At 39.7% G+C, this 26,890-nt stretch overlaps 1 protein-coding gene across 1 annotated transcript; it reads left to right on the top strand.

The window, feature by feature from the left end:
* Positions 1 to 1,522: 1,522 nt before the first annotated feature.
* NEK2 (NIMA related kinase 2) lies at positions 1,523 to 18,937 on the top strand. The gene is made up of 9 exons (XM_060754316.2): positions 1,523 to 1,691; positions 7,294 to 7,511; positions 9,409 to 9,649; positions 11,871 to 11,953; positions 12,161 to 12,287; positions 12,421 to 12,643; positions 13,591 to 13,645; positions 14,032 to 14,102; positions 18,023 to 18,937. Exons 1-9 carry the CDS (start codon positions 1,596 to 1,598, stop codon positions 18,247 to 18,249), a joined length of 1,341 nt encoding a protein of 446 aa, XP_060610299.1. The 5' UTR covers positions 1,523 to 1,595; the 3' UTR covers positions 18,250 to 18,937.
* The last annotated feature ends 7,953 nt before the right edge of the window (positions 18,938 to 26,890 follow it).

Genomic DNA, 26,890 nt, shown 5'->3' with positions numbered 1-26,890 from the left:
GGCAGTCCACCAGTAATTTCCCCTGTCCCTACCTTAAATTCAGCACTTTACGCCGACCCTTTTAGCGCCCTACCTCAACACTTTTGATGACACCATTCCCAGCCCTATCTACTTGATTGCTGCACTTTCCTTGCGCTCCCTTCAAGTTTGTACTCCACTCATGGAGCCTGAACCGCAGCTATATTCTATGAAGAGAGAGGGGGCCAGGGGACAGTTCAGTCTTGTCTCCTGCATATGTCATCAGCTGGGGACCCCTCCCCCCAGCATCAACTGCTGCTCTGGGCCAGAGTGAAGAGAGAGGGGGCCAGGGACAGTGCCACCTTGTCTCCTGTGCTATTCTAATAATATAATATGTTGTATATACATATAATATTTATAATGTAATGTAATATAATATTACTAATAATATATTATAATTATATATTTATATTACATGTAATATTACTAATAATATTACAATATACTGGTATTGTACAATATAGTAATGTTTAATACTCATATTGTACGATGCTAATAATATCTTGTAAGCCGCTCTGGGTCCCCTTCAGGGTGGGAAGGATGGCATATAAATGTCGTAAATAATAAATAAATATGTTCTAGCTATGTTCTTTCTCAGCCATATTATTTTGATGTTGTTTACAATTGTGATTGCTTTTATATTTTATCTGATACTTTTAATTGTGTTTTGTTTGTAATTGTTGGGCTTGTCCCTTGTAAGCCGCCCCGAGTCCCCACGAGGAGATGGTTGGCGGGGTATAAAAATAAAGTTATTATTATTAGATTATTATTCTCACTATCCCAGACTGCGTCTATGCTGATGGTGGCCCACACTGCAAGGCTGCTTTGGCTTAAACTCGAGCACTTCCCAACTTCTCCTAACACAAAGGGGTTGATTTTATTCCTTGTTACCAACAGGATGTCCAGGAGAAAATGGCAGAATCATAGTATTGGAGGAGACCACAAGGGGCCATCCGTTCCCTCAGAAAAAAAGCCATATTATTATCTTGAGCAGGCCTGGGCCAACTTGGGGCCTTCCAGGTGTTTTGGACTTCAACTCCCACCATTCCTAACAGCCTCAGACCCCTTCCTTTTCCTTAAGCGACTGAGGGGAAAAAGGAAGGGGTCTGAGGCTGTTAGGAATGGTGGGAGTTGAAGTCCAAAACACCTGGAAGGCCCAAGCCTGCCCTAGAGTCCAAAACACTTGGAGGGCCCCAACTCTGGCCATACCTGGTATAGTTGAACCCATAAACACGGAAGCGGAAGTGACCTTCGCCGAGCCTCTCTGTCTTGTTCTTTGAATGGCAACCCGTGGTCGCGACGACGGCGGCTCCAAAAGCTCAAAAGGCTTTTTTTTCTCGCGCCGCTCTCGAGCGCCACTGGCTGCGGTTGCTTAGTAACCGGGCCGAAACAGCCGTTACGCGGCGCGTGGCGGTGTTGGACGCCTCGCGGACCAATGGGAAGGCAGGCGGTTAGGCATGGGCGGGGCCGCGGCGGCCAGCCGGCCAATCAACGGCAGGCGCGGCGTGTTTTAAACATCCTCCGAGGGGGAATTGAAGCTGCGTGTTTATTGAGTGGTTGGCTTCTCTCGAAGGAAGATGCCGAGCCGCCCCGAGGACTACGACGTGCTCCTCACCATCGGCGCCGGGTCCTACGGCAGGTGCCAGAAGGTTCGGAGGAAAGCGGACGGCAAGGTGAGCGGAGGGGCAACCACCCCTGGAGGTTTCTGAGCCTGTACAGAGTGCCTCCGGCCTTCATTTAGCTTCGGGCCTGGAGCACGTGAGGCTTTGGCCTGGTTAGCCTCGTGGCCGTGGTTTGAACGTTAGGCGGCGGGTCTGGAGGCCTGGGAAAGCTTTGGGTCACACTCTCTCAGCCTCAGAGGAACAAGGCAAAGGTCAACCCTCTTTGAGCAAACATAGCCAGGAAAACACAGTCGCCATGAAAACGTGCATTGAGAATTAAAGCAGGAAAGCCCATGTTTCCCATCCTTGGTAGCAAAAAAACCAATAATAATAATAATAATAAGGCAAAAGTTTGAGCAAATCTAGCCAGGAAAACACAGTCGCCATGAAAACATGCATTGAGAATTATAGCAGGAAAGCCCATGTTTCCCATCCTTGGTAGTAAAAAAAACCCATAATAATAATAATAATATAAAACTTTATTTGTACCTCGCTACCAAGGCAAAGGTTTGAGCAAATCTAGCCAGGAAAACACAGTCGCCATGAAATAATGCATTGAGAATTATAGCAGGAAAGCCCATGTTTTCCCATCCTTGGTAGTAAAAAAACCCATAATAATAATAATAATTATTATTATTATTTGTACCCAGCTGTATCTCCCCAAGGGACTTACATGAGGCCAAGCCCACAGCACATCAATAAACAAAAGCAATAACAAATAATCAATACAAAAACAGTTAAAATAAAGACTCAAAAACAAAATACACAACAAGCCATAAACAATAACATACAGCATTTAAAAACCTATGGCCGGGTCAAATGTAATAATTAAAATTAAAAATATAATATAATAAAACTTTATTTGTACCCTGCTACCATCTCCCCAAGGGACTTACATGAGGCCAAGCCCACAGCACATCAATAAACAAAAGCAATAACAAATAATCAATACAAAAACAGTTAAAATAAAGACTCAAAAACAAAATACACAACAAGCCATAAACAATAACATACAGCATTTAAAAACAGCCTCCACCACACTCCGGGGCAGAGAGTTCCACTGCTGAACGGCTCTCACAGTCAGGAAGTTCTTCCTCATGTTCAGATGGAATCTCCTCTCTTGTAGTTTGAAGCCATTGTTCTGCGTCCTAGTCTCCAAGGAAGCAGAAAACAAGCTTGCTCCCTCCTCCCTATGGCTTCCTCTCACATATTTATACATGACTATCATATCTCCTCTCAGCCTTCTCTTCTTCAGGCTAAACATGCCCAGCTCCTTAAGCCGCTCCTCATAGGGCTTGTTCTCCAGACCCTTGATCATTTTAGTCACCCTCCTCTGGACACATCCCAGCTTGTCAAATTCCAGCTTGATTGTGTAGTATTCCTAAAGTAACTTATTTGTGTTTGGTGAGAGGCAGTAAGGTAATGTTTTGAGTGTTGGACTCTATTGGTCTTACAGTATTACTGCTACTACTACTGAGTAATAATAATAATAAAACTTTATTTATACCCTGCTATCATCTCCCCAAGGGACCCGGTGCGGCTTACATGAGGCCAAGCCCATAGTACATCAATAACAAAAACAATCAATACAACACAATTAATTTAAATCACATAAACAATAAACAGTAACACACTAGCATTTAAAAACCTATTTTTAAGACTGGCACAAGTGTGCTGATGCATATAGGCTTTTAATTATTTTAGTTAATTTAACTTTAGTTTTAATACTACTCTGTATTTAATTGTAATATTTATATGTTTTCAGTTTTAAATTGTTCGTTTCTTTTTTTAAAAAAACAACAACACCATAGTTGCTTTTGAGTTCCTTTTAAGAGAGAAAAAGTGGGATAACAATCATAATGAATGCTGGGTTGCTGTGAGTTTTCTGAGCTGTATGGCCACATTCCAGAACCATTATCTCCTCATAGAATCATAGAGTTGGAAAAGACCTCATAGGCCATCCAGCCTGACCCCCCTACCAAGAAGCAGGAAAATTGCATTCAAAGCACTCCCAGCAGATGGCCATCCAGCCTCTGTTTAAAAGCCTCCAAAGAAGGAGCCTCCACCACACTCCAGGGCAGAGAGTTCCACTGCTGAACGGCTCTCACAGTCAGGAAGTTCTTCCTAATGTTCAGATGGAATCTCCTTTCCTGTAGTTTTAAGCCATTATCCTGATGTGAACGTTGTTGTTATTGCAATTTACTCTATTTGTTTCTACCCCACTTTTCTCATGATCGAGACCCAAAGTGGTCCCCAACTTAGAAACAAATACAATTTCAAACCTACAAAAATGGGAAAATGGAATTAAACATGCAAGTCAGTTAAATATCACATTTATAATTATGTTTATGTTTATTTATACCCTGCTTTTATCTCTCCTGAAGGAGACTCAAAGCGGCTTACAATTAAAAGTATGACCACAAAATTTCAACGATACAAACATTAAAACAGAATTGAGCATAACAGTATTAAAAATTCAGTCAAAATCAATTAAAACATATTCAAAGCTAAAAATCACATTGTGACCCAGAGAAGTATTGGGAGGAATGAGCTTGGCTCCAACACTGGGCAATATCTACCTTCTCCAACCACCCTGCCGAAAACACAGATAGATTTCCATCAAACTCTGTAGGGTCTCAACCAAACCTACAAACCTGAATAGGGCAGGAGCTCAGAAGCATATAACATAATTTAATCACCATACATGATTCTCTGACTTGTTCTTAAAACACGTTTTGCTTTAGCCTGACCCTAGAAGCCAGGGCTGCATCTACACTGCAGACACAGTCTATCCCCACATTAACTATTATATCTCAAACCTTTTGAACCCTTGGAGTTGTAGTTAGGTAAGGCACCAGGACTGTGTAAAACTACAGCTCCTGGAATTCCATAGCATTGAGACATGGCAGTTAAAGTGGTGTCAAACTGAATAATTTCTGTATCAGAAGTTCATTGCAGGGTTCAAAACACTGCTTGGCTCTGGAAAACCACTGGGTGACCTTGAGCAAAGTTATACATGCTCAGAGACAAAAGCCAAAACCATAAGTGGGAAATGGCTTGGAGGCACGTAATAACAACAGTCTCTAGTTCTAGTGTTTTATCACCCGCATAATCCAGTTGCTGCTTGCAGGGCCAGCGTTGTGTAAGGCCCTTCTGGCAAGAGTTTCTGGGCTGGAGACTGCAAAGACATGCTGCCACTGCCCTCCGGGAATGCAAACCAGGCCAGGTGAAGCAATCACTCCCTTTTTCCTCTCACTCCTTCCTCCCCATTTCCGTTTGCTCACTGAGTCAATAAAGGTTCCCCTTTAGCCTCCCATTTGACTCGGTGCCACTACAATGTTCTAGTCTTCCAAATGATCTGATCTTACTTTTCAGCTAGCAAGTATATTCTTAGTCTAGTTTACTATGCTTTAACTTTCATATAAACCTACAAATAAAAAGACACTCAAAGCAGCTAGCCAAGCATTTTATAAATGCAGGTATGTGTTGCTTTATTTTTATCCGACCTTACTTCTGATATAGGGACTCAAGCCAGCTAATAGGAAACATGACATGAAAAAGAGTAAATGCATTAAAATATGAATATAAAAATTAAAAAACACATATTTTGTGTCATGGAGTATAAACATTAAAATACATTTAAAGCTACATTTGAAAACTACACAGCCCTCCTAAATACCAATTACACCATCCCCAGCAGCATACCTCTCATTCCCTAAATACCTGATGAAAGCGGTATCACCTGCCTGCGAAAGGAAAGCTGGGATGGGGTCATCCTAGTATTTGTAGGGAGCGACACACATATGCACATACATATATTTTACATGTGCTACTTTGTGTACGACTTTATTTGGGAGGGCGACATGCAAATTTCCTCATAGGTATAAGTACAGTTGGCCCTCCGATTCTGCCTCCAAGGATTCAACCATTCACTGCTTGAAAATATGCGTGCACCCCCACATATACATATATAATGCTTGGTTAAGTGCTTTGACTTTTTATTTGGGAAGACAAAATATAAATTTTCCCACAAATAAATACAGCCAGGGATTCAACCATCCTCAGCTAGAAAATATTGTTTAAAAAAAATCTAAAAAGCAAATCTTGATTTTGCTATTTTGTGTAAGGGACACAATTTTACTTCATCACTGTTTATAACAGAATTTGAGTATCCATGGATTTTGCTATCAATTGGAGGGGGGGGGGGCTGGATTTAAACTCCAATGGGATACCAAGGGCCCACTGCAAACAAATAAAAGAACGTGCTATCTAGGTCTTCATAGTCTAGGTATGCTTTTCACTTACATGGTGTGTGGAATAATAGTTTCTTTTGGTTCTCCTTGTATCTACAGAATTTTGGGTCTTGATCAAGGGAGAAAAAGTGGGATACAAATAGGTATAATAATAATTGAAAAATTAGTCAAGTTTTAATATGCTTTGTTCCTAACCTCTGTTTACTGAGAGTAAGGATTATCTCGGCATTGCCTTTGGGCCCCATATTGGCCTGGCATTACCTTGAAAGGGAAAAAAGAAGCTTATTGTTCAGTAATTTCAGACACAATCAGGGAAGTTAATGAGAAGTGATGGGGCAGGGTGAGTGGTTGTGTTTTAAGACACATTGGTGGTCCAAACACTGTATGACAGGGTTGTGTTCTCAATTTTTTGGACTAGCCATGCCTCACAACTTCCAGCTGTGACCATATGAACAATGTTTCTCAGAAATTCTAAATATGATCTTAGACAAAATTATTGCAGAAATCTTTAGGGGATGCAGGACAATGGGCTAAATTGATGTTTGCTTCTGTTGTTCAAACCCTAGTCCAAGGAAATGGACCATTTCAACCTGCTGGCAGACTTTTGTATTGTGGTAGTGTTTAATTATTATTATTATTATTATTATTATTATTATTTTCTATCCTGCTTTTCTCCCAGATTGGGGCTCAAAGCAGTGAACAACATGTAAACAGAAACATTACATAGCATAAAACATAATCATCAAATCACAATGTATTTAATAAAAAATATAAAACCCGCCAACACATGTAATAAATAACTAGCAAAGAAACAATTTAAACATTCAAAAGACTAAAACCCCATCTAATATCCATTATTTTAGGCCATGGGCAAAATCCATTGCTGAAGGTCAGCTATAGGTGCTCTAGCTGCAAGATTATACATTGGTTTGATCTTAATTCTGCAGCTAAGTGTTAACTCTTTTAGATATAGTGACCCAAGAAGAGTTTCTTTCTTTTATCCAGATCTTTTGCGACAGTGTCGGCACTTTAGGTAAAAAGATAGTTTCAACCAGACCTTCCATTATGAAGCTACAGACTTATGCATGTTCTTTTGTTCATTGTGGGAGAGATCTTTCATAAGAGAGAGATAACAAAGATGCCACACATGTAACCATTGTTGTGATAAAATGACACCTGAAGGTTTTAGCAACAGAGGGATGAAGTGAGGTTTGCTGCAGATGGGAGATGATGCATAGTTTCATCATTCTGAACTTAAAGAAGACACCATGCTGAATTTCTTTCATACTCGGCCAAGAACCCCTTTAACCATCTTCTTAATATACACATTGTTTAGGTGTGGTTTCTTCAATTTTTTTTAGGTCTTGGTCTGGAAGGAACTTGACTATGGATCTATGACAGAATCTGAAAAACAGATGCTCGTTTCTGAGGTGAACTTGCTCCGTGAGCTGAAACATCCAAACATAGTCCGATATTATGATCGTATAATTGACAGGACAAACACAACTCTTTATATCGTGATGGAATATTGTGAAGGTGGAGACTTGTCTACACTTATTGCAAAATCTACAAAAGAAAGGTTGTACATCTCTCTTAATTTACCTTGATGTGTGCAGATCTGCTCTTGCTTTTATAATGGCTAACATTAGTCTTCAATGCATGTTAAACCATAAAACACTAATAATTGTGGGGTTTTTTCTACAAGAAATTTACTGGGCAATGAACATTTAAATTTACATTTAAATAAACATTTAAATTTTAATAAATATTTGTATCTGAATTCTGATACAAAAATTCTGACAACATAGTAAAGTATACAGAAGCCATTCCAACTTGATTCACTGTTTTTCTTCCAAGTACACCTTGTGGGAACTTACAACATGATGCTGTCCTTGGGATGGGCAGGCCAGATTATTTTTAAATATTAGTATGGTTAATTCCAGAGAAGTGACATGCTACACTTTTAGGCCAACACTATTAGGCAGTTGCTTTAGTTTGTACACCACAAAGGTTTCTCTTCTGTGATGTCTTTCTGTTTGCTAAAAGGCTACAGAAACAGGAATTTAACCTTGCACGATTCAATATATTAAATATTGCACACAGAGAAATCTTGTCAACCTTTGAAGTGTACCTCATAGCATGTGCATACAGAAACTATGTCTAGTGGCTTTTGTTTTTACCATGTTCTCCAAGCAAGAAATGTGATTGCAAAAACCATTAATAAAAGAACCAACCTATTAGCCCGAAGGATCGATATGATGAATCGAGAGTCTTTATGCTACTAGGCTATCATAAGAACTGAAATACCTAATTTCTAATACACTGGGTAGTTGTGTGCTACCTTAAGTCCCATATTGGGAGAAAAGGGGAAAATAGATCAAATACACCAGAATATTTAGTTTGACCATTTTGCTTATAGTAAACATTACTTTCAATTAATGATGCCATGTGAGCATTGAAGTAATGTTGATAGTTTTCTGTAACTTTCTCACTGAGAAATCTTTGCTCTTTAGAAGAGTGGAAAGAATAGAATGATATTGTATTGCAGTTGTAATTATGCTATTATCTTTACGAGGGAAGCAATTCTTGTTTTCTGATAAGGAGTCCTAGCTGGCCCCAGGAGCCTTGGTGTTACCACTGAAGAGGGGAAGAAAACAAGAGTCTTCTGTACTACAGAGGAAATTGCTTATTTTCATCCAATTCAGCATTGCTTGCCAGAAGGCTCTGAACAGCCAGTTATGCTTGTTTTGTATGGATTATTAAGAGTGGGAGAAGCTCTTGCTGATTCTTTTCTGCTTTTATCAGTGAGACAAAATATTTTCTGACTTTGGGGTGGTTTGAGTAAGATAATAAAGAGTGGGAATCTTTCCTGTAGGTTGTCTTATCAATGTTTCCATCCAACGTCCTCCCAAAACATCTGCATGTGCTGAAAGGGTGAGGAGCACGAGGTAGAATTTCAAGTAGTGGTAGTTCAGAGAAAATTAGAAGAAGGCTTTTACCAGTTCTTACTGTCTCTTTACTCCATCCCAACTGGGAGCAATCTCTATCTCTTCTCAGTTCAAGAAGCACACAGTCCCAGAGTCTGACTAAGAAGCCAAGCCAAAAAATTATACTTTAACTTTGTGTTTGTAGATTTGAGTCACATGTGATGTTACTAGATTAAGAGGGCTTGTATACTGTACCCTGTTTCTCAATCTTTGGGCCTCCAGATGTTTGTAATGTTAAGGACCTGACCATTGGCCATGTTGGCATTGGGGAGCTGAATTCCAAAATATTGGCTGCAGGTGGCTAAAGGATTGTGGTCACATATCTGGAGGCTGTCAACTAGAAAAAACACATACAGTACCGGAATTTTGTAAACTGTCCAAGAGAAAGAAACTGAAAAAGGTGTTATTGTTATTTATTTTTATCCTGCTTTTCTCCCATAGGTGGGACTCAAAGGTTTTAGCCTAAAAATAACCTTCCTCTTTCAACAGGCACTACCTGGAAGAGATTTTTGTCCTCCGAGTTCTTACTCAGTTGACCTTGGCCTTGAAGGAGTGTCATAGGCGAAGTGATGGGGGTCATACTGTCCTTCATCGGGATCTAAAGCCAGCAAATATATTTCTCGATGGAAAGAGAAATGTGAAGCTTGGTGATTTTGGCCTTGCTAGGATTCTTCACCATGACACTAGTTTTGCAAAAACATTTGTTGGAACACCATACTACATGTCTCCAGTAAGTGTCAAAACAAAAAACCTGTTAACACCTATATTCTTTGAGCATTTCCATGTACTATACGTTACCTATTATAGTTAAGCATGTTTGACTTGTAGCTGATGAGCAAAACTGGAGCATACTATATTAGTTTATATTATATATAGTCTCTAGTCTTTCATGAAATCTAGTATTTCTAGTTTAATGTATTGTAGTCAGTGAACAAAACTCAAGTATGCCATGTCACACTGCAAGTCATTATTTCCCTGTGTTCTGAAGTGGAACGCCTTGGAAATTCTTCAGCTGGAAAACTGTCCAAAAGAAAGGTTTTTCTGTGGGGGTGGCATTGGAGAACTCACTACAATTTCAAAGCTCTATTGTAGTAGCTACTTGTAGAATCAGGTAACTGCTACTGATGTAATTGCTTTTAGCAAGAGTGGGGGTATCCCCACCCAATATCTTGTTCTGGGGGTTGGAGACTCTTGAAGATAGGTTTGGGATGGGAGTAGTGATTTAGGAAGAAGGAACCATCCCAAGGTTTGTTTAGAATTCTAATCAAGTAATGCCAATGTCAGATTTTGCCTAAGCTTTTTTAAAAATTGAAATACTTATAAATATTAATGGCAATGACACTTGTGTATTTGTAACTTTGAACTATCCAGTTAAACTGGTGATATTGCCATTCATGTTATGAATTGATGCATTTCCAGAAATGGAAACATGTTTTGTTTAATTGGGCCTTTGTGAAATTAAACCATGTGTTCTAACTGTGCCCATTCCTTGACAAGCCAGATCTGGCCACCATGATACATGTGTTACATCCTGTCTGGATTACTGTAACTTGCTCTACATGGGGCTGCCTTTGAAAACTGTTTGGAAACTTCAGCTAGTCCAAAGAACTGTGGCTAGATTGCTAACTGGGCCTGGCTACAGGGAGTGGACAACCCTCCTGTTGCAGCAGCTCCACTGGCTGCCAGTTTGTTTCTGGGCAAATTCAAAGTGCTGGTTAGGACCCTTAAAGCCCCATATGGCTTAGGTCCAGGCTATTTGGCTGACCTGACTGGAATCTCCTTGTACACACCTGTTCTCTCAGTTCCATCGCCATCTCAAGCTCTGTTGGGAACAAGAGGGCCTTTTCAGTAGCTGCCACACAACTCTGGAACTCCCTGCACAGGGAAGCCAGAATGGTCCCCTTCCTGCTGTTCTTCTGGCGGCAGGCTAAAACCTTTTTATTTGAACAGGCTTTTAAAGAAGTTTTTAAAGATCAAGTCAGGAGCTGCTGTTGCCTTTACCTCTGAATATGTTTTTATGGATTTTAACTGAACTGTTTAAAATGCCATTGATATTTCATTCTGTTTTAGTGTTTGTATATTTGTAGATTTTAAATAGCATTGAAATGCTTTTAATGTAAACCAATTTGAGTCTCCTTGTGGAGAGGCAAAGTGTGGTATAAATAAACATTATTATTATTTATTATTATTAGTGTTCTTTTAAGCCTGGTTAGAAGATATAGTTTTAACCCTCCTCTCCTTAAGAACAACAGATTCTGGTTTTTGACTTACAAGAATGCCTTTCCTACTTGTTAATTTTGGCAAAGCCAAAGTAAATAGAGTAATAGTCCTATAATGTAATTAGTAGTAAAACTAAGCTAACACACACAAATCTTACATCAGTTTTGAAATGCTGTTTACAGCAGGTGAGATCCACTACCTGCCATAACTTAAATATGTGAGAATTAAGACAATGATTTCAGTGTTGTTACTCTTAAGTATATGGGCCCTCTGGTGGCACAGCGGGCTAAACCACTGAGCTGCTGAACTTGCTGACTGAAAGGTTGGCAGTTCGAATCTGGGGAGTGGGATGAGCTCCTGCTGTTAGGCTCAGCTTCTGCCAACCTAGCAATTCGAAAACATGCAAATGTGGGTAGATCAGTAGGCAGGAAGGTAACGGCGCTCCGTGCAGTCATGCTAGCCACATAACCTTGGAGGTGTCTATGGACAACGCTGGCTCTTCAGCTTAGAAATGGAGATGAGCACCCCCTCCCCCGGGTTGGACATAACTAGACTTAATGTCAGGTGAAACCTTTACTCTAAATAAGTTTTATTTCAATCCTGTTGTTTAGGATGAAATATAGTATTCCAGCATACATAATTTCTTCTAGTGAATTTTCTGTGGCAGTATTTCCTCTAATCTGTATGTAGTTATTGGCATTCTAAATCTAAGGCTTGTATTCTCTTCTTAGGAACAAATAAACCGCATGTCCTACAATGAAAAATCTGACATCTGGTCTTTAGGATGTCTTCTGTATGAATTGTGTGCATTGTCGTAAGTATATAATACTGACAAAAAGCTTCTAGTAAATATTCTCAATTAGTATTAAGCTTTGTTGCATTCTAGACTTACTCTAGAAACACAGCAACTAGAACTAAGACAAGCAACAGTATGTTCTACAAATATGGCTTTCAAAAAATTGAAGCATTTTAAGCAGATGCTAGGGTCAAGTTGAAGATGGTGTTTGTTCACACTTTCTAGGCCTCCGTTTACGGCTTTTAACCAAAAAGAGTTAGCAGAAAAGATAAGAGAAGGAAAATTCAGACGGATCCCTTATCGTTATTCAGATCAGCTGAATGAGCTCATCACAAAGATGCTGAACCTAAAGGTAAAGTGACTTCAGATTAGTCTTCGATGTGGAACAAATGAACAAATGTCAAGCAAAATCTAGATAAATGTGGGTGGAGATAGTGTACACCTGATAATGTACCTTAAATATTATGTATCATTCTGATTTCAAGGATTATTGCCGGCCTTCAGTCGAAGAAATCCTGCAGAACCCTTTGATCACTGATTTGGTGTCTGAGGAGCAAGGGAGGATCTTGGAGAGAAAGGGGCGGCGATCTGGAGAACATGATAAAGTTGAAAGGCTTTCTGGAACTCCAGCGAGCGAACTGAAACTGAAGGAGCAGCAGCTACATGACAGGGAAAGAGCCCTAAAAGAGAGAGAGTTTAGGCTGGAACGTAAGAACCCATGTAGCAAAAGCGGGCGGTTGGGTGGGGATTACAGTCCATTCTCCTGCCATACTTTCTTGTGGATGGCATATATTCCTTTTGGTGGCATAAGCTTAAGGTGCCATAGCACACATCTTCAGAATATATAAGAAGACAGAGGTTTAGGCTGTCTTACTATATATTCTGAAGGAATATATAATAGGAAGGAAGGCTTGATAAAGAATTTTTAAGTATAGGTTGAAATATCTAATATAGGTAACTAGAATTATAACATGCTAAATACTCAAAGGATGGCCAAGATTCAGTCTAGCAATTGTATACTGTACAGATACTCCAGAATCAATGCTCTGAGTTAAGTGAATTGTACCATTTTACAACCATTCATGCTACAGGTGTAATGAGTTTGCATTCTCTTGTAGGAAAAACAGTAGGTTTAAGTCCTCATCCACTGTTAAACTTGTAATTCTGCAGCCTTCTAGACAGCTTAATTGCTTGTGTAGTAGTTTAGGTCAATCAAAATACAGTTGGCTCCCAACTTCCCCTTCAGTTTTCTTTCATTTGTCTAGCTAAGTAGTCAAGCCTTTCTATCTCTCCTTATATTATCCTATTTTAGGACTAAATTATATTAAGTAGATCACAATAAAAGTTTTTAAGATAAAGCTATGCTGAAACTCATAAACAAACTTGGAATACTGTTTTCAGTAGAATGACTTGGCAAAAATGCAAAATTATATACTCACAACCTGCCAATACATAGATGTGGGCAAAATGTCAGGAGAGAATGCTTCTATAACATGGCCATTCTGCCCAGAAAACTTACAACAACCCAAAATTATATACTGCTTTGTCCCGTGGGTCTAACTAATTACTGGTCAGAATGAAAACCCGCCATTAATAATTGCCTTAACCAAAGATGCTACCTGCAATCTGTTTAAAGTATGTCTCTTTTGTTCCAGAGAGAGAGCGGGAACTGTGTGTTCGAGAGAGGCTGGCAGAAGACAAACTGGCTAGGTCTGTTCTTGAAACATCTGAATTTTTTTTGTAATGCAGTCCAACCTTTTGGCATAAAATTTTGTGGAACAAATCCTGCTTCATCAGATGCATGGGTTGTAATCCTCGGTTGCAAGTATATATCAACATGCTGTTGATCCATGTAAACAATGGATTTAAATGAATTCTTAACTCCATCTGGAGTCTTTAACACAATGTGTATCCATACCTACAACAGGATCATATGCCATGAAGTAGACTTTTATCTATGAAAACCTATGCACAATAAAATATAAGTTCTTGTGGTGTGGCAAGACTGTTTTGCTGCAACAGACAAAGAAAGGGACTCATCACAAAATATTTGGACACCATATTTGCTCTTGTTGACAATTTTTTTTCCTAAACAGGGCTGAGAACTTGATGAAGAATTACAACTTGCTCAAGGACCAGAGACTCATGCTGCCAACAACCAGCCCAGGTATGAGAAGATATAGGAGGCTCCTGCTGGACTACTGAACTAGGGATGTGGAAGCTCCTAGCCTTGTCACCATTGACCTTTTTCGTCATTATTTCTCTGGGAGACATCTATACGGCTCTAGAGTTGGGTTCATTCCTAAAAAGCAGTGGAAAGAAGAATGAGCTTTTACATGTACTACAAGTATGAGTGTTGAAATACTCATTGTAGTAGTATTTGTCTAGGTTGTAGCCTTTTGTGCAGTAATAAGGAATGGACACTTTAGGATGTGAAACCTTTTCACCTGTAGTGGTCCTCCTTTGTACATGGTGTAAATTTACTGTACATTCGGTCAGACGTTGCCAGCATCCGGTGTAAACAAAATGTTGGACAACTTAACTATTTCCCTCTGCTTTTGTTTGATTGTACGTTTTGGGCCCAGTTTAGATACTGTTGTTATCCAAGTGGGGAATGAACAGCTTCTTTATGATTTCTATGAAAACGTTCTGTTACGGCTGTCCCATTCTAATACTAGGTATTTATGTATACGTTGACCTCATTCTTTTTTTACATGTTTAAATGCCAATGAATTTTTGATTTTTTTCATGAACGCTAACATTGGTCCCTAATAAAATATATTTTATTATATTTTAAATTTTAATTATATTTATTTCTAAAAGATTTAAATATGACTCAAGAACCTCTACAATGAGTTAAATGTTAATAGAGCTAGGAAATTACTGGCATGTTCCAAAACCATTCATATTATTTATATATATGAGAGAACGATTTCTTAAAAGCAAGCTGTTCAATAAAATAGAATAAGCTGCCTTGTCATAGGTCAGGTCATTGTTCTTTGTGGTCCGGTAATATTAATACAATTGACAATGACTTTCAAACCATGACTTCAGATAGTATGGATTATATCTGTGGGCCTTCTCTCAGTACAAACAGTTATGGCCATTCACAGCATAGTACTACATCAAAAGACCTTCAGGGAGTTAATTCCGTAGTTTTTAAACTAGAATGTGGTTTCTACTAAGGACATGCTTTGTTCCCTCACTGTTTTAAGGCAATATGCTTTTATATAGGCTTACAGTGCATGGTCATTGTAATGTATATAATGATATTACAGCAGCAAATAAATTGCTGCATTTGTCTAAACTCTGAAATACACAGAATGTTTTGAGATAGTGGGTATGGAGAATGTGTGGTCCTCTAGACACTTTGTGAGGGCAATTCTCATCGTCCACTACCACCTGCTAGTAATGGTAGAACTTGCAGTCTAACATCAGGGGACCTATCTAGACATGAAGAATAGATAGAGCCGTGGAAACAATAAATGTTAAATAGAGCTCTGGATGGTAAGCTGTCATGAGTTACAGTATAAAAATACAATACATAAGCTAAAATACTGAAATCGATGTAGCAAACATCTGAATGGTATATAGATAACCTCTCACATTTTGTTTCCCATATGACACTTATGGGCTATTAAAATGTTTACACTATAAAGGAGGCTTAAACATTATACTTGAAAAACACATGTTTAATTGTCAAGCATCTGGTGGATTTGCTAGACAACCTCAGTGAGTTCAGTTTTGAAGGTGGATATGTGAGTGGAATTGCTTTTTTGGGACAAATATGCCTAAAGATGTCCATACTTAATACAGTTTTTAAAGGCAGCCATGACAGATGTTAAACTTTTCTGTTGGAAAGTCTTTCATTGAGGAATGGTGGCTTGCTATATCAACAGTGATTTAAATTCACAACCTTCCTAGGTAAGATACATTAGATATAAGATAGAATTTAAGTAGTGTCACAACTGAATGAGCTTTAAAAATGCTCATTCCATTGTGATATCATTACTTAAACCCTATCTTATAAAGTTCCATTTCTCCTGGGTGCAGTATTGGGTGTGTTTGATTTCAACTACTCTTTTTTTTTCATTACTGTATTTTATAATGGAAAAAAAGACTGCTTGAAAGCAAACACACCCAATACTGCACTCAGGACAAATGGAACTTAATTGTGACCAATAAAGTTCTGCCTCAGGTGTTACCTGAAAATGAGACATAGCAAAGCAAACAAAGGAAGAATGAGTAGGATATAATGTAGCTCTGTGTACATGGGGAGCATAATATGGCATGTGTACAGTCCATCTGATACCAAAGATGGATAAATACATAGCCTGAGTTTGGGAAAGTTTATTTATTTAGCAATTTTGTATACCGGTCTTCTCACCTCTGTCGAGGGACTCAGGCCGGTTTCCAAAAGTAATATCACAAACAATCATTAAAACATCATATTACATATTAAACTAAAACATTAAAATAGCAAAATGCAACCAAATAATTACAATGGTCAGTTGTCACAATAAAATCGTCGTTCATCATTCGTCGTCATCCATCCATATCACAGAATATTGACTCACTCGTCGAATGCCAATCGCCATAGCCAAGTTTTCACCTGTTTTCTGAACGTCAAGATGGAAGGGGCAGTTCTGAAGTTACTTCCTTTGGTTCAAAATTCTCATAATCTTCCAGTTGAGCCACTAGCTGGAGAAATCTATAGAGAATTTTAATCCAAAAGATGTAACTTTTCCAAGCTCTGATTGGCAAAGCATTGCCTTTACATAATACTTTTCTTGAAGCTCCGCTTTGTCCTTCCTCTGTATAAGTACTGTAATACTTGTTGATGGGCTTAAGTGTCCTGTTGCATCCATTTTAGGGCAATAAATAATTGATGGCAGAACATTAAATTGAAGCAAGGCTGTTCATTGCCCTTTGGTTTTAAACAAGTCTTAAATCTCAATTTAGCCACAAAAATATATTCAATAACTCATAGCTTCTTGCTGTATCTCAGTTCAGTCTGCTTTTCAGGAGTGCTATGATGATAAAAGGGGTCATGCCTGCACATCTGTTGTGAACTGTAGGTGGAAATAATAAAAATTTAAAACACCATAATTCATGGATTTAAATATCCTTCTGGATGGAAATTCATTGGGTAGAGTTCAATTTACAAGTGAATGAAAAAGACTTATCTACTGTGAGCATAAGGAGAGGGTATCAATTCCAGATGGCCACCTTGTGCTCCTCCAGATGATGTTGGCTGCCACTTCCATAATCCATAGCCAGTGGTACGGGATGATGGCAGTAGTCTGGTGACATCTGAAGGGCCATGACTAGTATAGGTGATCAGACATGTTTGTATGTTAATGATGGAAGAACCTTTCTTATCCAACAGTCCATCTTGAAATACGTGACACTGCTAGGAAGCTGACCAATGCCCACAACTTATTTTAGTTGTAGTTGCAAACCTGAAAACAGGACAGCTTCCTATGATATTTAATGATCAGTGGATCTTGTAGTAGGAGGACGTAGCTTATGTTGTGCTAAGTGTCTTCTCTTGCACACATCATCAAGCCATTTACCAATGGAGAAGCGTCTGGCTATGTTATTTTATCTGGACAACTAATACTGTAGAATGATGCCAGTGCTGTGTGTCTAGATGTAGGAACATAGCTGCGCACTTCTGTGCATTTGTAACATACAGTTCTACTAGACAATATTTTTGTATGTCTTCCAGGTCCAGGATGTGTTAACCATTAAAGATACAGGAGATCCATTCCATATTTAGCATGGCAACCTTAACTACACAGAAGGCACATTCACCCAAATAAGACCTGACAGAATGCATAACATTGCTTGCAGTATAATATTTGCACTTTCCTGAAATAATAAGCAATAAGAACATAATTCAGTGAACAATATAAGGCTTGTAGCAGGGAATGTGCGATAACAATGAGTGTTTTCCTTTTTTAGAAGTGTGAATACTTATAGCCCGTATTAGACTCAAAAGTTGAAAGGGGGTAAACAATAAATGAATATTCACAGGGTATAAACATAATTCGAGAGCATTTTTTTCTTTATTTCGTTTTCAAGGTGATGTATTGCCAGGCTTTCCCACACGAAAAAAGAAAGTCCAGTTTGGTGATGAAGGTAAAGAAAACGAGCAGTCCGTGGACAGCCTGGAGAATTTCCCCCTCTCCAAAGAAAAAGGATACAACCTAAAGAAGCGCCTCTATGCCGCTAACCTGCGTGCTCAAGCTCTGTGCGAACTGGAGAAACACTATCAGCTGAAAAGTCACCAGCTCCTAGGGATGCGCTGAAAGCATGTTGATTTCCACATTCTGTATATAGAATTCTCTTGTGTTTTATACGTTGTCCTTTTACGTATCCGCTTTTATGTGTTTATAGTGGAAAGATATGTAGGCTGGATTGAGAAAAGATGCTAAAACATTTCAAACTATGGAAAAGCACGGCTTGGTAAAATATATTTAGATCTTCCTCCTCTGGCAGTTTGCATTTTGATGCTGTTTTTCCAACACTGCATGAAGAAACCAGCATGGTTGTAATATTGAACTTTGATGGAGAGTGTAGATTGGGTTTTTTTAAAGTGTTGGGAATTATTTTGTAACAAAGGGCATAACAGTACAAAGAAAGTTACAATGCCCTGTCAAAAGAAAGAAGAGTATTTTTTTATTAAAACTGCTTTCCAAACCTTTTTTTTCTGAAAAAATACAATCATTAATCTCAAGGAGAACAGTCCAGGGAAAATGCTGGAGGCTGTTGGAAGTGTCTGGAAAAAATGAAGAGTTGCCTCATTTATAAAAAAGAGATTTGTTTCAAACCAAGCTAAAGTGTACCTAGTGAATGCCTTCCCAACCCTGTTTCTCAATGTAGTTACCAGATGTGAGTATAAATCAAAATTTGGAGATCTTAGAAAACAATTTATAAACTGTTTGCTATTGTTAAAGGGTACATTTTATACATTAAATAAGAAATCAAACAGGAGAAGAGTTTGTTTATTGCTGGGTGGGTAGATGTTTTTGTGTTAACATGTACACATGAATTTTGGATTTTTTTTATTGTGTCAGAAGCAACTTGAGAAAGTGCAAGTCACTTTTGGTGTGAGAGAATTGGCAAACTGCAGGGAGATTGCCCAGGGGATGCCCGGACGTTTTACCATCCTGTGTGAGGCTTCTCTCATGTCCCTGCATGTGAAGCTGTAGCTGACAGATGAGAGTTTACCCTGTCTTGCAGATTAGAACCACCGACCTTCAGGTCAGCAGTGCAGCCAGCACAAGTGTTTAACCCACTGTGTCACCACGACTCTTAATTTTGGAAATGATTCTCTGTTCACATGGGGCAACATGCAGGAAAAGATAAGAATAAGTTGGATTGTATGCTTATTTTTAACAGAATAGGATACATATTTGAAGCTATTTTGGCTGTGAGTGACTGCTTTTGGAATCCAAAACTTCAGTTGAAATTGAAAAGAGTTTCACATCCTGCTCTTTGCTTTGCTTAATTCTCCAATGGCCTGAAGATGGTGCACATGCCCTTCCAGTGTTGTGAATTGGCCATTGACATGAGTGTTCATAAATTCAGAATGTGTCTCTTAGTCCCAAATATATTTGCAGTACTTCAAAATCCATCCCATCTGCTTCTACAAAATCTGTTAATCAACTTGACCTAGCAGCTCAGCTTTAAGCGATTGCTGTATACCATCTTATTTCATAAAATCATCATTTCATAATAGACACTACCTGACTTTTCTGCAAAATCAATATTAGAGAGACTTCTGTATTAAAATGGTAAGGTATAATGGAGCCCCTTGGTGGCACAGTGGGTTAAACCGCTGAGCTGCTGAACTTGCTGACCGAAAGGTCACGGGTTCGAATCCAGGGAGTGGCGTGAGCTCCCACTGTTACCCCCAGTTTCTATCAACCTAGCAGTTTGAAAACATGCAAATGTGAGTAGATCAATAGGTACCGCTCTGGTAGGAAAGTAATAGTGCTCCATGCAGTCATGCCGGCCACATGACCTTGGAAGTGTCCTTGGACAATGCCGGCTCTTCAGCTTAGAAATTGAGATGAGCACCAACCTCCAGAGTTGGATACGACTGGACTTAATGTCAGGGGAAAACCTTTACCTTTGCCTATAACCTATAACAACAGTGGGTGGAAAAGACATGGTTAAGAATAAGAAATCAAAAACATTTATAACAACCAATTAACTCTTAAGTCTGGCAAAAGTTGGTCAACATTTTCCAGTTTTGTTGTGGATTATGTAATTTCAATGTGAGCATTAAAATGTGCTTACTATTCATATTGAAAAGCTGGGATTTGTTTTTTATGTCTTGTCCTTTGTCCCAGGAATATGAAATACATAATTTATAATAACCATCCAACTAAAAAAAAAAGCAACACAGAACAAAATCTGAAGCATAAAGTCACAGGTCCGGATTACATCCTCAAAGTTTGCTAACAAATATATTTTAGCTGTGCAAAACTAAGCAGCCGGGAGGCCAACAGCACTCCCTGGGGAGAGGATTTAGGCTTTGCTCTCTTTGAAGTGGGAAAGGCAGTATTTCAGATTTGCAGGGTTAGGGATTCTAAAAACCTTCTCTAACAGAAGCAGAAATCAGAGAATACACGAATGTGCTTGGTGTTTGTAAAAAACTTTAAAATATATTATATCTCAGGATTAAAATAGCCACTTTCAGTGAGAACTATGCTTGAGAACCCCTGATTTTTGTTTGCATGTAGAATCATAGAATCAAAGAGTTGGAAGAGACCTCATGGGCCATCCAGTCCAACCCCCTGCCAAGAAGCAGGAATATTGCATTCAAATCACCCCTGACAAATGGCCATCGAGCCTCTGCTTAAAAGCTTCCAAAGAAGGAGCCTCCACCACACTCCGGGGCAGAGAGTTCCACTGCTGAACGGCTCTCACAGTCAGGAAGTTCTTCCTAATGTTCAGATGGAATCTCCTCTCTTGTAGTTTGAAGCCATTGTTCCGCATCCTAGTCTCCAGGGAAGCAGAAAACAAGCTTGCTCCCTCCTCCCTGTGGCTTCCTCTCACATATTTATACATGGCTATCATATGTCCTCTCAGCCTTCTCTTCTTCAGGCTAAACATGCCCAGTTCCCTAAGCCGCTCCTCATAGGGCTTGTTCTCCAGACCCTTGATCATTTTAGTCGCCCTCCTCTGGACACATTCCAGCTTGTCAATATCTCTCTTGAGTTGTGGTGCCCAGAATTGGACATAATATTCCAGATGTGGTCTAACCAAAGCAGAATAGAGGGGTAGCATTACTTCCTTAGATCTAGACACTATGCTCCTATTGATGCAGGCCAAAATCCCATTGGCTTTTTTTGCCGCCACATCACATTGTTGGCTCATGTTTAACTTGTTGTCCACGAGGACTCCAAGATCTTTTTCACACGTACTGCTCTCGAGCCAGGCGTCACCCATTCTGTATCTTTGCATTTCATTTTTTCTGCCAAAGTGGAGTATCTTGCATTTGTCATTGTTGAACTTCATTTTGTTAGCTTTGGCCCATCTCTCTAATCTGTAAAGATCGTTTTGAATTCTGCTCCTGTCCTCTGGACTATTGGCTATCCCTCCCAATTTGGTGTCGTCTGCAAACTTGATGATCATGCCTTCTAGCCCTTCATCTAAGTCATTAATAAAGATGTTGAACAGGACCGGGCCCAGGACGGAACCCTGCGGCACTCCACTTGTCACTTCTTTCCAAAATGAAGAGGAAGCATTAGTGAGCACTCTCTGTGTTCGTCCACTTAACCAATTACAGATCCACCTCACCGTAGTTTTGCCTAGCCCACATTGGACTAGTTTCCTTGCCAGAAGGTCATGGGGGACCTTGTCGAAGGCCTTACTGAAATCCAGGTACGCTACATCCACGGCATTCCCCGCATCTACCCAGCTTGTAGCTCTATCGAAGAAAGAGATCAGATTAGTCTGGCATGACTTGTTTTTGATAAATCCATGTTGACTATTAGCAATGACTGCATTTGTTTCTAAATGTTTGCAGACCGCTTCCTTAACAATCTTTTCCAGAATCTTGCCCGGTATCGACGTGAGGCTGACCGGACGGTAGTTGTTTGGGTCATCCTTTTTTCCCTTCTTGAAGATTGGGACCACATTGGCCCTCCTCCAATCTGCTGGAACTTCTCCCGTTCTCCAAGAACTCTCAAAGATGGTTGCCAATGGTTCCGAAATGACTTCCGCTAGTTCCTTCAATACTCTGGGGTGTAGTTGATCTGGCCCTGGGGTCTTGAACTCATTAAGAGCGGCCAGGTATTCCTGGACGACTTCTTTCCCAATTTGGGGTTGGATGTCCTCCAATCCCTCATCCACTCCATCTTGCTGAGGTTGAAGACTCTTTTTGTGAGAAGACTGAGGCAAAGAAGGCATTAAGTAGTTCTGCCTTTTCCCTATCCCCTGTCAGCATTGCCCCCATCTTCTCCTCGAAGAGGTCCTATCGCCTCCTTGTTTTTCCTTTTTCTTCTGACATAAGAATAGAAGCCCTTTTTATTGTTTTTAATGTCCCTGGCAAGTCTGAGCTCGTTTTTTGCTTTAGCCTTGCGGACCTTTTCCCTACAGGTGTTGGCCATTTGTTTGAATTCTTCTTTGGTGATTTCTCCCTTTTTCCACTTCTTGTGCATGTCTCTTTTGTGTCTTAGCACAGTTAGAAGTTCTTTGGACATCCATTCTGGCTTCTTTGCACTTGTCCTATTTTTTCTTTTTGTTGGCACGGTTTGCAATTGCGCCTTGAGTATTTCACTCTTGAGAAATTCCCATCCATCCGTAACTCCCTTGTCTTTTAGTATCTGTGTCCACGGAATGCTGCTCAGTGTTTCCTTCATTTTTTGGAAATCAGCTCTCCTAAAGTCCAAAATGCGGGTTTGACTTGTCTTAGTTTCGGCCTTCCTTTGTACCTCAAATTGCAGGAGCACATGGTCACTTGCCCCTAAGGATCCTACCACTTCGACCGCATCGATCAAGTCCTCCGCATTTGTTAGGATGAGATCAAGAGTAGCCAATCCCCTTGTTGCCTCTTCTACCTTCTGGACCATAAAAATGTCTGCAAGGCAAGCGAGGAATCTGTTGGACCTTGTACTCTTGGCCGAGTTTGTTTTCCAGCAAATATCGGGAGAGTTGAAATCGCCCATGACTACTACATCTCTTCTCTGTGCCTGTTTGGTCAACTGTTGGCAGAAGACTTCATCAAGTTCTTCCTCCTGGCTTGGGGGTCTGTAGTAGACGCCTACAACGACATCTTTTTGAGTCCCAGTTCCCTTGATTCTTATCCAGATGATTTCAAGCTGGTTTCCCAGATTGCTTTCTTGAATCTCTTCTGTGACTTTTCACCTGCAGGGATTAGCGTACCTGTTTCTAAACTGGCAAAAGTCACTGGCAAATTAATTCTTGGAATAGGAGAGGTGATGGCTAAATGTTCCAATTGGCTATTTTTCCATATAAACGACAGTGCTTTTTGTTCCATCTCAACTCTAATTCAGGAGATGACAATGAGTAAGAGTGATCTATAGCTGTCTCATCAGATGTCCCACTGAATTAAATTAGTCTTATGCTCAACTAAAAGGTCATATGATTGCAAGATGACTATGACCTATTTTGGAGCCAAAGCCCTGAGTTATTTTAGACAGAAATGGGTTGCCTATCCAGTTCCACCATTTTCAGAGGATGGGACTTACACCCTGATGCTATGTATATGCTCATGTAGAAGAAACTCCCAATGTGTACTCTTTCCAAGTCAGCAAACATAGTATACCAGCTTTTGTCGTGGTGAGCATTTCTTTGAGTGTGTCCTTGTTGTCTTGTCTCCTTCTGAAACCATCAGAATACCTGTAGGCACCAGCAGGAAAAAGGATGCACAAATTGAAATTTCTTTCCAGCAGAAAACGTTGACCATAAAATGTAATCACTAACAAAACCCATTACCAATATAATCCCATTCAACTAGCAGAAAATACATAATATATTAAAATATAAATATTAATTCACTTATTATACAGTGTTCTGCACATGTACTCCAAAATAAGTAGAACTAATGGACAATATGGACCATCTAAAAGACAAATGGGCACAATTCAAAGACATAGCTGTGATAATTCAGGATATCTGAATGGAAAAGTATTTTCTAGCTTTGATTAATGTAGCAGAAGGTTTTGTAGACTTAGGTTGCATCTACGCTGAAGAATTAATGCAGTTTGACACCATTTATGTATGATGGCTCAATGCTATGGAATTATGGGAGTAGTAGTTTTACAAGATCTTTACCCTTATCTATTAAAGCATGTTGGCCATACCAAATCCCAGAATTCCATAGCATTGAGCCAGGGCACATACAATGGTATCAAACTGCATTAATTTAGTAATGTAGATGCACTCTTAGTCTACGGAAGTTTGTTAAAGGTTTTTTTTCTCTCCATCTCAGATGGACCAAAGATCTAATCAAGCCTGAACTGTTAATAGAATTCAAAATTACTTGAGGCTAATATATTTTGTACATGCTGGGGAAACCTGGAAGCAGTAGGAAAAACCGCATTACAGCAAGATTGAATCAAATCAAGAAGTCTGGAGTTTACAATACCTGAGCAGAGCTGTTGATAAGTGTGGCTCTTGGAGATCTCTCACTCATAATGTGACCAGAAATCAAAGTTGTCTTGATAACAATCTCTCTCTCCAATTTAATGGAGTAAAGTAGATAGGACTGAAGACTTGCAGCACAATCCTATAACATTTCCTTTGAGTAAATACAGGGCTGGTACATGTAGCTGTTCCAATTTTCCAGCTATAGCAGTGTTTCTCAACCTGGAGGTCACTGGGTGTCAGAGGGGTCATCAAAGACCATCAGAAAACGGTGTTTTCTGTTGGTTATGAGGATTCTGTGTGGGAAGTTTAGCCCAATTTTCTCATTGGTGGGGTTCAGAATGCTATTTGATTGTAGGTGAACCATAAATCCTGGCAAATGTCAAGGTCTATTTCCCCCAAACTCCACTATTGTTCACATTTGGACATATTTAGTATTCATGCCAAGTTTGGTCCAGATCCATCATTGTTTGAGTCTGCAGTGCAGTAGCAAAATCAGAGTTATGAAGTAGCAATGAAAATAATATTATGGCTGGGCGTCACCACAACATGAGGAACTATATTAAGGGGTCGCGGCATTAGCAAGGTTGAGAAACACTGAGCTATAGCTTTAAGGCTGAGAATTAAGGTCATCAAGCTGTTTCCATGCCAGATTCAGCTACTGGTCTCCCAGAGTCCTCTTCCCAACCCACAGACTACTACACCACATGGACTCCTTGTAAAATAGTCCTTGAGGCAGAGTAATTGTATCATCAAAGCACTTCCATCCTATTGAGTACAGTGGCATTTGAACCCTTGTTAAGTATGGATGATGCCATCCTCATCGAGCCAATATCTCTTATCACTGGCCATAACAGCTGATCGGAGATGCCATTTATCATCCGCTGGGAGGTCACAAACTCCTCACCCTTGCTCTACATGGACTCATAAGTCTTAATTCATCAAAGGTTGTTTTGGGTCACTGCCTTGGATTAAATATTAATTTTTACAACTGGAGAAGAGCTGATAGCCTGACATTAATACCGCATTACATGACTTTTTCATTTAATCTCTTTAGCCAAACAAAGCAAGGCCCAAAAGTTATTATGATAACGACAAAGAATTGCCTGTGTCTGACACAGTGTGGTGCAGAAGGATAAAGAGCCCTCCTGGGAATTTTCCTAGCTTAATCCTGGTTATAATCTCTGAGAACTTCTTTTCCGTAACCGTCAGCAGCCGGTTCATGTCACAAAAAATATAGATCTAGGTTTGAAGCCGGTGGAATGTCCAGGGCTCGTGATTTCAGGCTTGTTCTGTTGCAGAGTGTGTTGTTAGCTACACAAAGGCACACCGAGGGTGCCTTGCTTTCCCAAGCACAAATTAAGTAAGAACTGATTTAGGAGGCCGGCACTTATGAAAGTCTTCCCAAGCTGCTTGCCGTTAGTGCCTCTTTAGTGATTAGCATCCAAGATTAATATGAAGCCCTCAAGCCATTTGTTAGACTGGAAATGGGAGATTTTCCACACTGGCGTTCTCCAAAGGAAATTAATTTTGATTGCTACTGAGCCCAAGTAATTGAACTATTTGTCTATTAGTTTGGTGTTAATTGTTTTGTTGCCTTGGATAACTGGACAGATATGACTTGAATAACTGGGTGGATACGAGAATATCAATTATTATGTGATCCCGTAGTTCAGTATCGAACTCAGGGCTGAAACATGTCTTAGATAAATAAGTACTCACCTTTCTCCTTTATGTATTCAGGATGTTTGCCATTGGGTGCGTCTGCACTGTAGAATAAATGCAGTTTTAAACGACTTCAACTGCTCATGACTCCTGTGACTGTTCAGGGCTTGCAATGCATGGCTCAGTTGTATGGAATACATAGTTTGCTTAGCTACTAGTACTCAGTGGCAAACAGTAAAACTACAACTTCCATTATTCCATAGCATTGAATGATGAAAAAAAAAACAGTGTTTATATTTCACCCTTCTCACCTTGAAGGGGACTCAAGACAGATCACAATGCAACATACATAGAAAACATTCAATGCCGCTTTCTAGACAGACAGACAGAGGTATTTTTGCCATTTCCACTTCAGTGTCTGGAGGTTATGCTTGATTTTGGCCACAGGGGGAGCTGTCATTTCATCCACTATGACACCGAGCCATTTGATCGTATTTCCTCCTTGTTCTTTGACCGATGGGATTTTTATGGTGCCGTAAAATACCTCCTCGCTTTAAGCAGTTCCCAATTTTTCTACTCACAGCTCAGCTGTTTTCGAACTGCTTAGGTGGACAGTAAGCTAGGCTTACCAGTCAGGTGCTCAATCCAACTTGGGCTTTGAAC

The sequence above is a fragment of the Anolis sagrei genome, chromosome 1, assembly GCF_037176765.1.
Source record: "Anolis sagrei isolate rAnoSag1 chromosome 1, rAnoSag1.mat, whole genome shotgun sequence".
NCBI lineage: Eukaryota > Metazoa > Chordata > Lepidosauria > Squamata > Dactyloidae > Anolis > Anolis sagrei.
Note: the sequence above shows the minus strand (reverse complement) of the source record. Positions and strands in the feature narration are given on the sequence as shown.

Coding starts and splice junctions, on each gene's coding strand:
- NEK2 (XM_060754316.2), top strand. CDS start 1,596: ATGCCGAGCCGCCCCGAGGACTACGACGTGCTCCTCACCATCGGCGCC. Junction 9,650..11,870: donor CACCATACTACATGTCTCCA/GTAAGTGTCAAA, acceptor TTCTCTTCTTAG/GAACAAATAAACCGCATGTC. Junction 12,288..12,420: donor CAAAGATGCTGAACCTAAAG/GTAAAGTGACTT, acceptor TCTGATTTCAAG/GATTATTGCCGGCCTTCAGT.